Here is a 14,225-nt window from a genome sequence, read left to right as displayed (position 1 = left end):
CATTAATCTTTAAAATGCTAGTATATTCTGTTTCTAAAAATGTTTAATATATCTTTATTACAGATTTATTAAATCCTATTTACAGGACAGGAATGGTAGCTTACACCTGTAATCCCAGCACTTTGGGAGGCCAAGGCGGGAGGATCACTAGAAACCAGGAGTCCAAGACCAGCCTTGGCAACAAAACAAGACCCCCATCTCTCCAAAAAATTAATTAATTAAAATTAATTCCACTAATCGACAAGACAGTCCCAAATATAGTTTTATAAAGATAAATTCATAATAAAAGTACTTTACTTTGTTACCAAATACTACACATAATTAAAATAATGTGTTATTTAGGTTTCAATGGAAATGATTATAGACTTTCTGTTTTTTAATAACTATGACAACTGTCATGTTTGCACATAGCACCTGATAAGGTGTGGCAATAAAATAATAAGGCTAATTCTTAAACATACAAAATATAATATAATTTAAATAAATTCGTTTGACTGCTTCAACGATATAAATATTTATATCAAAGACACTGCCATTACCTGAAAAATTGTTGGAATTGTTAACTGGGAAATATCTTCAGAACCAGTTTATAAACCCCAGAAGAAAATTAGTCTAATTACTCTATAATTATCTCTTTTTTACAACCAAACATATAATTCTCCAACTTGACAATTCATCTTATTTGCCTCAAGATGACTTTTGTCAGTGCTGTAGTTAAGAGCAAGAACTATGCAGCCAGATGTTTGCATTTGAATTCTGGCTGTTTCATCTACTAGTTGTGTGACTTTGGGCAAATTATTTACGCTTTTTGTGCTTCAGTTTCCTTTCAACATAGTGAGAAAAATAATAGTATCTAATTCATAGGGTTGTTGTGTTAGTACAGTTAAAACACAATAGTGCCTGCTACATACTAAGTGCTGTTTAAGCACTTGCTAATATTGGTGGTAACAGTATTTTAAGGAATCTCAAAATTATTTTGCACACTTGTAGGGTCACTAGATTAAGTATACACTTCCAAATATGACTACTTTGAGGCTAATATAAATTTGGGCCCATGAGTTTTGGTATACATTAAATAAATCTACCAATCTTATAGTTTACTTATCCATATCTAACATGAATTCAGAGAATGCCATGTCCCAAGAAGATACCCTAAAATAAATATGGTAATGTTTTACATATTAAGTGTTTACTATATTAAAGGAGAAAAACATTATTTTGTAGCTATTTGCATTTCCCCCTTTTTAAACTGGAACTTGTTTTAGGGGCATTCTAAAACTCAAAAGTTATGGTCAATTTAAATTCCTTGTCCCATATCTAAGGAAAACAATTCTTCATTATTCGAACTTCATAATTTCCCTTCAATGCTAGAAACAGAATTGTTCAAATGTTTGATAACTTACTGGATTTGTTTTATTCCAGGCAAGGCTGCTCACATTGAGGCCTTTGGTTAAGTCACAGGAAAAAGACCAAAGTCGTTCCAAGTTGGCGGGTATTGTTGATTCTTCTGCATGTATTTCTTCTTCCTCCTCCTTCTTAGATTCTTCCTCTACCTCTTCATGTTTTGCACTTTCTAAAACATCTTCAGGCTCTTCAGGTTCAGGTTCTAAAGTTTAATCAAATAAAAAGATCATTGTCCTCTACATCTATAGGGACCTGCCAAAGGCTCCAAACAGCATATCTACCCACCACTGACACTTCAACCACCATCAGATCTGCTGGATCATATGGTGCAAGTGGCAGGGCACCATGAAGGGCAGCCTGGACCTGTGGCAGAGTCTTCTGCTGTTCTGGGTTCCAACTCAAAGCCAGCAGCTTTTCTGTTTACTCAGTAAATGGGCCAGTGTAGCATATCCAAATGACAAATATGTTGTCTCTAAAATGTAAAGAGACTCACTAGGCATTGTGCTTCTTTGTGGTTGTAAAAGGTGCCAGGTGCAACAACTTATCCTTCACCTTAAAAGATACAGCTCAACATATCCCACACCACATACACAGGACACCTAGAAACTTCATTGAGGTAGAAGTCTCCTGAAATTTTGTCAGATTTACTTCCCACCCTCTGACAGGAAAATGTCTTACTGAAGCCTACTTCCTGTTTACTAAGTTCAACCAGCATATCATCCATTTAATGTGCTAGTGTGTTATATTGTTGAAGGGAAAGAGCCCTGCAGACTAAATTATGATACAGGGCTAAAGAACTGATACACCCCTGAAGTAGGACAATGAAGGTATATTGCTGGCCTAACCAGCTAAAAGTAAATGGCTTCTGGTTGTTTTTTACCAATAGACATTGCAGGAGAAAAAAGCATTTGCCTTGTCAATAGCTATGCACCAGGTACAAGGGAGATGTCTTAATTTCCTTAATGAATGTCTTATGGAACAACAGTTGCAATTGGAGTCACCACCTGGTTAAGTTTATAATAATGATCCACTGTCATTCTCCAAGATCCAAGATCCATCTGTTTTTAAATTCACTTATTTTTATTTTTTAGAGATGGGGGGACGGGGGTCTTACTATATTTCCCAGGCTGGTCTTGAACTCCTGGCCTCAAGCAATCCTTATGCCTTAGCCTCCCAAAGTGCTGTGATTACAGACATCAGCCACTGCACTTGGTCAAGATCCATCTGTTTTCTACACATGCCACATATGTGAGTTGAATGAGAAATGTGGTGGGTATCAACATCCCTGCATATTTCAAGTCCTTGACAGTGGCAGTAATCTCTGAAGTCCCTCCAAGAATGTGCTACAGCTTCTGGTTTACTATCATTATCATTCAAAGTCCATAGTTCCACATTTTAAATTTTAGGGTTCACTCACAGTATTGTATATTCTATAAGCTTTGACAAATGTGTATAATGACATGTATCTGCCATTGTAGTACCATACAGAATAGTTTCACTGCCCTAAAAAGCTTGTGTTCTTCCTGTTCAACCCTCTCTGGTCCCTCATCCCTGGAAACTACTGATCATTTTACTGTCTCCATATTTTGCCTTTTCCCAAAATGTCATATAGTTGGAATCACACAGTATGTGGCCTTTCAAATTGGCTTCATTTGCAGAGTAATATGCATTCAAATTTCCTCCAGGTCTGCTTCTGGCTTGATAACTTAGTGATGAATAATATTCCATTGTCTGGATGTATCATAGTTCATTTATCCATTCACCTACTGAAGGGCATCTTGGTTGCTTCTAAGTTGGGGCAATTATGAGTAAAACTGCTATAAATACCCATGTGCAGGTTTGGTATGGACACAGTTTTCAGCTCATTTAGTTAATCAACAGGAATGATTACTAAATCATATGGTAAGAGTATGTTTAGGTTTTGTTTGTTTGTTTGTTTTGTTTTGTTTTTGAAGACAGAGTCTCACTCTGTTGTCCTGGTTGGAGTGCAGCGGCACCATCTCGACTCACTGCAACCTCTACCTCCTGGGTTCAAGCAATTCTCATGCCTCAGCCTAATAAGTAGCTGGGATTACAGGCGCCTGCCACCATACCCAGCTAATTTTTTGTATTTTTAGTAGAGCCAGGGTTTCACTATGTTGGCCAGGCTGGTCTCGAACTCCTGTCCTCAAGTGGCCTGCCCACCTCAGCCTCCCAAAGTGCTGGGATTACAGGTGTGAGCTACCACACCCAGACAAGAGTATGTTTAGCTTTATAAGAAACTGCCAAACAATCTTCTAAAGTGGATATACCATTGTGCATTCCCATCAGCATGAATGAGACTTCTTGTTGCTCCACATCTCCACCAGCTTTGAGTGCTGTCAGTGTTTTGGATTTGCCCATTCTAATTAAGTGTGTAGTGATACCTCATTGTTGTTTTAATTTGCAATTCCCTAATGAAATCTGATATTGAAAGGTCAGGTGTAGTGGCTCACACCTGTAATCCCAGCATTTTGGGAGGCCAAAGTGGGAGGGTAGCTTGAGTTCAGGAGTTTAAGACCAGCCTGGGCAACAAAGCAAGACCTCATCTCTACAGAACATTTTTTAAAATTAGCTGGGTGTGGTGATGCACACCTGTGGTCTTAGCTACCCGGGAGGCTGAGGCAGGAGGATCGCTTGAGCCAGGGAAGCTGAGGCTACAATGAGCCGTGATTGTGCCACTGTACTCCAGCCTGGGTGACAAAGCAAGACTCTGTCTCAAAAAAAAAAAAAGGCAGGGTGGAGGGGAGGAGGAGGAGGATGAAGAAGAACAAGAACAAGAAGAAGAGAAAATAATAATATGATGTTGAGTATCTTTTTGTATGCTACTTTGGCATGTGTATATTTTCTTCAGTGAGGTATCTCTTCAGGTCTTTTACCCATTTTTAATCATGTTGTTTATTTTCTTATTGTTGGGTTTTAAGAGTTCTTCATATATTTTGGATAATAGTAATTTATCAGAAATGTCTTCTGAAAATATTATCTTCAGTATGTGACTTGTCTTCTTATTCTCTTGACAGTGTCTTTTGCAGAGCAGAAGTTTTTAATTTTAATGAGGCCCAGCTTATCAATTATGTCTCTCAATGGATCATGCATTTGGTGTTGTATTTTAAAAGTCATTGTAAGACCCAAGGTCATCTAGTGTTTCTCCTATGTTATCTTCTAGGAGTTTTATAGTTTCGCATTTTACATTCAGGTCTATGATCCATTTGAGTTAATTTTTGTGACAGGTGTAAAGTCTATGTCTAGGTTCGTATTTAGTACCATTTGTTGAAAGACTATCTTTTTTCTATGATATTGCCTTTCTTCTTTTGTCAAAGATCAGCTGACTATATTTTGGCAGATCTATTACTAGGCTCTCTATTCTGTTCTATTCTATATTTTTGTTTATTCTCTTGCCAATAGCATGCTGTCTTGACCACGATAGCTTTATACTAAGGCTTGAAATATTAAATACCTATATTAGACAAGAAAAAAAAGTGAAATCAATGATCCAATTTTCCATTTTAAGAAACTAGAAAAGGAGCCAGGAACAGTGGCTCATATCTATAATCCCAGAGTGGGAACAACTCTTATTTAAAATGGTGCTGAAACAACTGGAGATTCAAAAAAAAAAATCTTTAAACCTTACCTTAGTCCATTCATAAAAAAAATTAATTCAAAATAGATAACATGATAGATATGTTAATGTGCTTCACTATAATGATCTTTTTACTATATATATTTATCTTAAAACATCATGTTGTATACCTTAAATATACACAGTAAATTTATTAAAAATAAAAATAGGCCGGGCGCAGTGGCTCACGCCTGTAATCCCAGCACTTTGGGAGGCTGAGGCAGGTGGATCATTTGAGGTCAGGAGTTCAAGACCAGCCTGGCCAACATGGTGAAACCCCATCTCTTCTAAAAATACAAAAATTAGCCAGGTGGTAGTGGCATGCACCTGTAATCCCAGCTACTAGGGAGGCTGAGGTGGGAGAATCCCTTGAGCCCGGGAGGTGGAGGTTGTGGTGAGCTGAGATAGGGCAATTGCACTCCAGTCTGGGCCAGAGAGTGAGACTCTGTCTAAAAAAATGAATAAATAAATAATCCAATATAGATAGTAGACCTAAACATAAAAGCTAAAACTATACAGCTTCTATAAGAAAACTGAGAAGTACAAATTTGCAAACTTCGGGCAGGCAAAGGTTTGTTAGAGAGCTCATGGAAAGAATTAATTACTAAAGAAAAAAATCGACAGATTAGATTTCACAAAAATAAAAAACTTCTGTTCATCAAAAAAATTTTAAGAACATAAATTGGCAAGCCATAGACTTAAATATTTGCAAAATATGTAACTGACAAAGGGTTTGTATCCAGAATATATAAAAATAAGCTCTTACAACTTGATTTTTTAAAAGACAATTCAGGCTGGGCACAGTGGCTCATGCCCTATAATCCCAGCACTTTGGGAGGCCGAGGAGGGCACATCACCTGAGGTCAGGAGTTCGAGACCAGCCTGACCAACATGGTGAAACCCGGTCTCTACTAAACTACAAAAATTAGCTGGGTGTGATGGTGGGCGCCTGTAATCCCAGCTATTTGGGAGGCTGAGGCAGGAATCACTGGAACCCAGGAGGTGGAGGTTGCAGTGAGCCAAGATCGTGCCTTTGCACTCCAGCCTGGGTGACAGAGCAAAAATCCATCTCAGAAAAATAAAAAGAAAAATAAAAAAAATAAAAAAATAAAAAGGCAACTCAATTTTAAAATTGGTAAGAGACTTGACCAAACAGTAAACAGAAGATATTCAAGTGACCAAAATAAACCACATAAACAAGAACTCAGTTTTTAGAACAACACTAAAAGGATTGCCAACATCAGGTGTTATAAAGAATGTGGAGCAACTGAGACTCTTATACATTGTTGTGGGAGTATAAGATGGTATAACCACTTTGGAAAAGTATTTCACTGTTTCTTAAAAAGTTAAACATCTACCCAATAATCCAATAATCCCATTTGTAGATATTTTCACAAGAAAAATTAAAACATTCATTTACCAAAAGGCTCACACAAAAATGTTTGTACCAGCTTTACTCTTAATATCCCCAGACTGAAAATATGCAAGTGTCCCTCAACGTGTGAATGGATAAACAAATCATTATGGTATATTCATATACTAGAGCATTACTAGGGGAAAAAATGAACTACTTATACACGCATCAACCTAGGAAATCTCAAAAACATTAATATTGAATGCAAGAAGCCAGACTCAAAAGAATACTTACTTTATGAACCCCCTTATATTATATGACATACCAGAATAGGGAAAGTTAATCTATATTGACAGAAATCAGAGCAATGCCTGTGTGTGTGTGGTGGGGGTTGCGGGGTGGGGTTAAGGTTTACTTGGAAAATAGCACAAGGTAACTCTTAGGGTTAATAGATATGTCCTCTGTCTTGATTAGGGTATTGGTAACTCTTGTTTATACATTTTCAAAATGTATTTTTATATACAATTTAAAATATATATTTCATCATATATAAATCTTACCTCAATAAAACATTTGCTATGGTATTTTTATTTCTTAGATGTGTTGAAAGAAGTGATGTGCCAACAGTAACATTTACATTGTTACATTTACATTTTGTTTTGTAAATGTCAATATATACAGTACTATGTGAATTGCAACCTTACAACTCTTTAAATACAGGATGAAAAATCTATACATATAAGTGATAAAAAATCTTTAAATATCAACCTAATATGAGAGAAGGAACAGTTTTTCAATATTCTATATGCATGCAGGCAAAAAGATTTACAACCATTTGTCACACATACTATTCTGTAACATTTTTCTTTTTAAATGTAACCATATAGATTAATTTTGACTTGAAGAATCAAGATAAATTTCATAAAGAAAGTTTCCTTAATCCATCTTTGAAAGCTGGGTATACAATAGGCAAACATGGGGTGGGGATAAGGGTAGACTGTCAAGCAAATTCCAGCTAAAAGTACTAAGGCAGGAAAATGTAGGTTCTATTTGAGGATTACCAGATAAGTCTAAATATAGCTAACTTTTAGAGTCTCCAAAGCAATATGATAACACAAAGTAATCTGTGGCCATATTGCAGATATCTTTTGAATGATACACTTTGAGCTTTGTAATTTATTCTAGGCAATGGGAAGGCATTGAAGGTGAAGGGGGTGGGTCGCCCCTTCACACCTGTGGGTGTTTCTCGTTGGGTGGAACGAGAGACTTGGAAAAGAAAAAGACACAGAGACAAAGTATAGAGAAAGAAATAAGGGGACCCAGGGGACCAGCGTTCAGCATATGGAGGATCCCACTGGCTTCTGAGTTCCCTTAGTATTTATTGATTATTTGTCGGTGTTTTTCAGAGAGGGGGATGTGTCATGGTCACAAGACAATAGTGGGGAGAGGGTCAGCAGACAAACACATGAACAAAGGTCTTTGCATCATAGACAAGGTAAAGAATCAAGTGCTGTGCTTTAGATATGCATACACATAAACATCTCAATGCTTTGTTAAGCAGTATTGCTGCCCGCATGTCTCACCTCCAGCCCTAAGGCGGTTTTTCCCTATCTCAGTAGATGGAACGTACAATCGGGTTTTATACCGAGACATTCCATTGCCCAGGGACGGGCAGGAGACAGATGCCTTCCTCTTGTCTCAACTGCAAGAGGCATGCCTTCCTCTTATACTAATCCTCCTCAGCACAGACCCTTTACGGGTGTCGGGCTGGGGGACGGTCAGGTCTTTCCCTTCCCACGAGGCCATATTTCAGACTCTCACATGGGGAGAAACCTTGGACAATACCTGGCTTTCCTAGGCAGAGGTCCCTGAGACCTTCCGCAGTTTTTGTGTCCCTGGGTACTTGAGATTAGGGAGTGGTGATGACTCTTAAGGAGCATGCTGCCTTCAAGCATTTGTTTAACAAAGCACATCTTGCACAACCCTTAATCCATTTAACCCTGAGTTTGACACAGCACGTGTTTCAGAGAGCACGGGGTTGGGGGTAAGGTCACAGATTAACAGCATCTCAAGGCAGAAGAATTTTTCTTAATACAGAACAAAATGGAGTCTCTTATGTCTACTTCTTTCTATACAGACATATTAACAATCTGATCTCTCTTGCTTTTCCCCACAGAAGGTTTTTTGAGTGGTTTAGGATACATCAGCAAAGTGGGCTGATAAAGTAGAAAGAGAACTGGAACTTAAGATCAAAAGACCTTGGTTGAATTTCTAGCTTTTCCACTTACTATTAACCTCACAAAGTTTCTATAGCCTTCATTTTCTTCATTCATGTATTTTTTAATACATGATTAAAGGTTGATTAAGATAATCTCTACAATCCTTTAAAATAGTCTGTGATCATATGAGATGGGATTTGTAGCAATGAGAATAGGAAGAATGCTCCTGCAGTAGATTTGGGAGTAGTAATAAAAGTAAGAACTTAGAAAGTAACAATGACAATGGAAAAGAAGAGGTTGAATATGAGAGATACTGTAAAAATGAATAAGTAATTGAATGCAGGAATAAGGGAGAACAAAGAGCTATAGATGCTTAGGAAGTTTTGAATCTGAGACAATCTGCTTCTGTGGGCATCCTAGTCTGGACTCTAGTGCTACTCATGCATTTAGTGCTGAAAGCTTTAGAAACATGTCCTCTGATAATGATAACTCAACCTGGAGATTACATTTAGAAATATATACTAAAACCCTTACATTTTAAAAATTATTTGAGTTTGTCTAAACATGATATCTTCTTTTCTTTTTTTAAGAGACAAGGTCTTGCTCTGTCACCCAGGCTGGAGTGCAGTGGCATGATCATAGCTTGCTACAACTTTGAACTCCTGGGCCCAAGCAATCCTCTTCCTCAGCCTCCCAAAGTACTGGGAGTATAAGCATAAGCAACTGCACCCAGCCTAAACATGTTTATTTTTTTTAAATACCTTTTAAAACAGGAAGCTGACGATAAGCTGCAAGTTTTGGCTGAAATATATTTTCCATTAGAACTCGTTCCATAAAAAATAAGTCCTGATGAAATTTGTCAGATTTTAATATTGCATCTGAGTGGTCTTCCTCATCTTCATGGATTTTTGCCAGAATTATGTTTTCTATGTCCATTAGAGAACTAGTTTCACTGTCTACAAAATACAAACATGATACAATGATAAAATACTCAAATGGATGGTTCATACATTCTAAAGATTTTAAAAATGACATTTCATCATTTGTATTTATTTTCCTCCAGTTTCCAACAACTTTAATAGACATTTATTGAATATCTTATGTACCAAGCACATGATGCACATATCTCATTTTAGAATTCTTAACCATCAAAAACTGTACTATTTTTCAGAAGATAGGCAATGATAACCTCCAGAGGTAATTTTTGTCTTTATTCTTTTAAAATTCAAGTTGAAATAAGATGATCAGCCTTCAGAAAAAGGTCTGACTTGATTATTGCTATATAGAAATACTATACTATTGTATTAAGTTTTCTATTGCTGCTGTAACAAATCACAGTGGCTTAAAACAATGCAAATTTATCTTACAGTTCAGTAGATTAGAGGCCTAACAGATGTCACTGAGCTAAAACTAAGAAGCTGATAGGGCTTTGTTCCTTTCTGAAGGTTCTAAAGGAGAATTTGTTTCCTTGATTTTTTCAGTTTCTGGGGGCCACCACAACCTTTCCTTCAACTTCAAAGACAGCAACATTGATTGCATTCCCGCTGACCTTCTTCTGTCATCACATCTCTCTCCCAGACCACAGCTGGAAAAGGTCTTTTACTTTTTAGTACCCCATGTGATTAGACTGGGCCCAATAAGATTATCCAGGATAATCTCTCCATCTGAAGATCCCCATTGTAATCACATCCAGAAAATCTCTTTTGCCATGTTAGGTAACACATTCACAGGTTCCAGGGATTGGGGTGTGCACAAATTTCTGGGACTATTGTTCTGCCTACCGCACTACTTAGTAAACTCTTATTTTAAAAACAGAATGAAGGAAACTCTTGCTTCTTTATCTTTATAGATAGAGGGAGCATACTTTTCCCTATTCTTCCTGCTAAATTCAACTAAAAACACTGGAAATTTTAGAAAACAACAAACATAAGCAGTCTTTGAAAGGGGAAGAGAAGGAATAGGTATATATATATTCCAGATATGGAGCTGAAGAAGCCAGCAACCTGGGAACACTGATGGGCACAGGCAAGAAAAAAATCCCCAAGAGAAGCCTCCTCTCTTTAGCCAAAGGACCAGGAAAAGCGTAGCCTTGAAAGAAAGAAAGCTTTTAGATGGCAGCCATTCTACTCCAGCCAAGCACAGAAAAATTGTAGCCCCACCCATGTGACAAAGGCCAAGAGGGAGCCTAGTCTTCCACCCTCACTAGGCTGTAACAAGGTATCCCAAATCCCTGACTTTTCACTGTGTATGGTGTCAGAGAAGGCCCAGCAGGCAGGCAGGACTTTCATCCCTACCAAACATAATGATAGTGGTCCCCTTCCTACAGTGTCAGTGGAGACCAGCTGGGGATCCTGGAATTCCAACCTATCCAGTAGTAACAAAGTATACCTCCCTCTTCCCATTGGAGTAGTCAGAGGTGGACTGGTGAAGAGTCAAAACTTTTATCACTCCCCAGCAGTAATGAGAACAACCTCCACTCTGTTGTGTCAGTGTAGGCCACATGTGTAGCATTAATGAAGCATTCTTATACCTCCTAGCCATGGTGTTGTCAATGGAAACCAGAGCTCCTATCACTGCCCCACGGTAGTGAAGACATCACTTCCCCTGATGTCATTGGAGGTCAAGTGGCAAATATAGACTTCTACTCCCGCCTGGAAATAATCAGGCAGTGACTCCCACTTTCCCCTGCCAGAACAGTGTCAAACAAAGCCTGCTAAAATGGAAGTTTAGAAAAGATCCAGACTCTTACAATACCCCAAATGTCCAGGTTTCAATTGAAAGGCACTCATAATACCAAGAACCACGAAAATCTTAACTTGAATGGAAAAAAGTCCCTATACACTAACATCAATGTTAGAATTATCTGACAAAGAGTTTAAAGCAAACATCATAAAAATCCTTCAACAAGTATTTATGAACACACTTGAAACAAATGAAAAAATAGAAAGTATCATCAAAGGAATAGAAAGTCTTAGCTAATGAATAGAAAGTCTTAGCAAATGAAAAGAAAAACCAAATGGAAATTTTAGGAGTGAAAAACGTAACTAAAATTTAAAACTCAATAGATGGGCTCAACAGCAGAATGGAAGAGAAATAAATCAGTAAACTGGAAGAGAGAACAATGGAAATAACCCAATCTTTAAAACAGACAGAAAAGTCTGAAAAAAATGAAGAGTCTCAAGAACTTCTGCAACCATAACAACATATGTACCATTCATATCATTATCATCCGAGAATTGGAGGAACAGGGTGAGCCTGAAAAAGTACTTAAAGAAATAATAGCTGAAAACTTCCAAAATTTGGCAAAGGACAACAGCAAACATATTCAAGAAATGAATAAATCACAATGATGATAAACTCAAAGAAATGCACACCAAGACACACTATACTAAAATTTCTAAAAACAGAAGACCAAAAAAAAAAAAAAAATCTAGAAAGCAGCAAGACAGAAATGACACCTTTTCTTTAGGGGGAAAATACTTTGAACAGCAGCAGATTTCTCTTTAGAAACCCTAGAGGCCAGAAAAAAGTGGCACACATTCTCTGGGTTCTGAGTGGAAAGAATGGTCAATGCAGAATTCTATACCCAGTGAATTTTCCTATGGGACTAATTCTATACCCAGTGAATTATCCTATAGGAATAAAGAGGAAATTAAGATATTGTATTATCAGATGAAGGAATACTAAGAATTTGTCTCAAAAAAAAAAGTCTTCCCTAAAGAATGGCTAAAGGCAGTTCTCTAAACACGAAGAAAATGAGAAAGGAATTTTAGAACATCTGAAAGGAAAAAAGAACAATGGGAAGAGAGAAAATAAGGATAAATAGAATATACTTCTTATTCTTTTGAGTTTTCTTAATTACAATTGACAGTTGAAGCAAAAATTATTACATTGTCTGATATAGTTTTAAATGTCTAAATATTAAATGTTTATGTATCTAAATATGTATCTAAATATGTATATGTAAATGTTTATGTATCTAAATATCTTTTTAAATATTTAAGGCAAATGTAAATGGGGTTGGAATCTAAAGGGAGGTAAGGTTTCTACACTTTACTTGAACTGGTAAAACGTCAACATCTATGGACTATTGTGTATGCATAATGGAATATGTAAATTAAATAATAAAAAAGCTGCACATAAACTCAAAACACTACAGGTAAATTAAAGCAGAATGGTAAAAAAATGTTTGGAAAAGCAGCAAGAAAGCAGGAAGAAGATAAGAGTGAAATATAAGATAGATAAGATAGAATAAGCAGAAAAGAACAGCAGACTTAAGGGCTAACATGCCAATAAAAAATTAAATACAAATGGTCTACATATACCAATTTAGAGATAAAGACTGGCAAAAAAAATTGGATTAAAAAACATGACTCAAACATATGATGTCTACAATAAATTTATGTCAAATATACAATGTAGATAGGTTGAACGTAAACAAATAAAAAAAGATATAGCAGGCAAACATTAACCAAAAGAAAGCAGGAGGGGCTATATCAATATCATATAAAGTTGACTTCAGAACAAAGAAAATTACCAGGGATATATAGCAACATTATGTTATGATTGTACCAAGAAGACATAGCAATAATTAATATTTATGCAAAAAACAAGGCTATAAAATATGTAAAGTAAAAATTACTAGAACTGAAAAGAGAAATAATGGTTACATAAAATTTTGAGGGAATAAAGAGATAGAAAATCAGCAAGGGTATATATGAACTCAACAACATCATCAACTAAAAAGATGTAACTAACATTTATATAATATTCCACCTAATAACAGCAGAATACACATCCCAGGCCATATAACAAACCTTGACAAATTTAAAAGAAGAGAAATCATAGTGTGTTAAAAGAAGAAAAATCATAGTGTCTTCTCCAATTACAGTGGAATCAAGCTAGAAATCAATAATGGAAAGACAACAGCAAGATCACCAAACACTTAGAATCTTAAAAAAACAAAATGCTGTAAATAATCTGTGTCAAAGAGGAAGTCTCAAGGGAAATAAAAAATGTATTTAATAATGAAAATAAAACACAACATATCAAAATTTGTGGGATACAGATAAAGCAGCACTGAGAGGAAAATTTACAGCATTAAATGTATACATTAGAAAAGAAGGAAAGTCAAGTCAATAATCTAAGTTCCCAATTTGAGAATAAAGAGGAGAAAAAAGAGCAAAATAAACTTAAAGCAATGAGAAGGAAGAAAATAGAAGTAAATGAAATTAGAAACGTCAGTGAAATAAAGAATTTCTTCCTTGACAAGATTAACTAAATTGACAATCTTCCAGCAGACTGACAAAGATAAAAAGAGAGAAAAAATAAATGACCAAAATCAGGAGTAAGATAGTAGATACTACAGATTCTACAGACATCAAAGTGATAATAACAAACAACTCTACATAACATAAATCTCACAACTTAGATAAAATAAACCAATTACTTAAAAACAACTATTACAAATTATATTATACTATTAATAATATAATTTGAATATTAAAAAAATTAAACGTGTAATTTAAAAAACTCACCCACAAAAAATCACCAAGCATGGATGGTTTCACTAAAGAATTCAACCAGAAACCTAAAGAAGAATTGTCACCAA

General features: G+C 36.1%; 1 protein-coding gene across 1 annotated transcript in view; it reads right to left on the bottom strand.

Moving 5' to 3' along the window:
* DNAI4 (dynein axonemal intermediate chain 4) overlaps positions 1-14,225 on the bottom strand; it is a 113,689-nt gene that overhangs the window by 23,763 nt on the left and 75,701 nt on the right. The window contains 2 exon segments of the mRNA XM_024246372.3: positions 1,404-1,606; positions 9,376-9,570. Coding sequence (XP_024102140.2) covers positions 1,404-1,606; positions 9,376-9,570 — 398 coding nt within the window.

Source organism: Pongo abelii, chromosome 1 (assembly GCF_028885655.2).
Source record: "Pongo abelii isolate AG06213 chromosome 1, NHGRI_mPonAbe1-v2.0_pri, whole genome shotgun sequence".
In the NCBI taxonomy this organism is placed as follows: Eukaryota; Metazoa; Chordata; class Mammalia; order Primates; family Hominidae; genus Pongo; species Pongo abelii.
The sequence above is the reverse complement of the archived record's forward strand: the minus strand, read 5'-3'. Positions and strand labels throughout refer to the sequence as shown.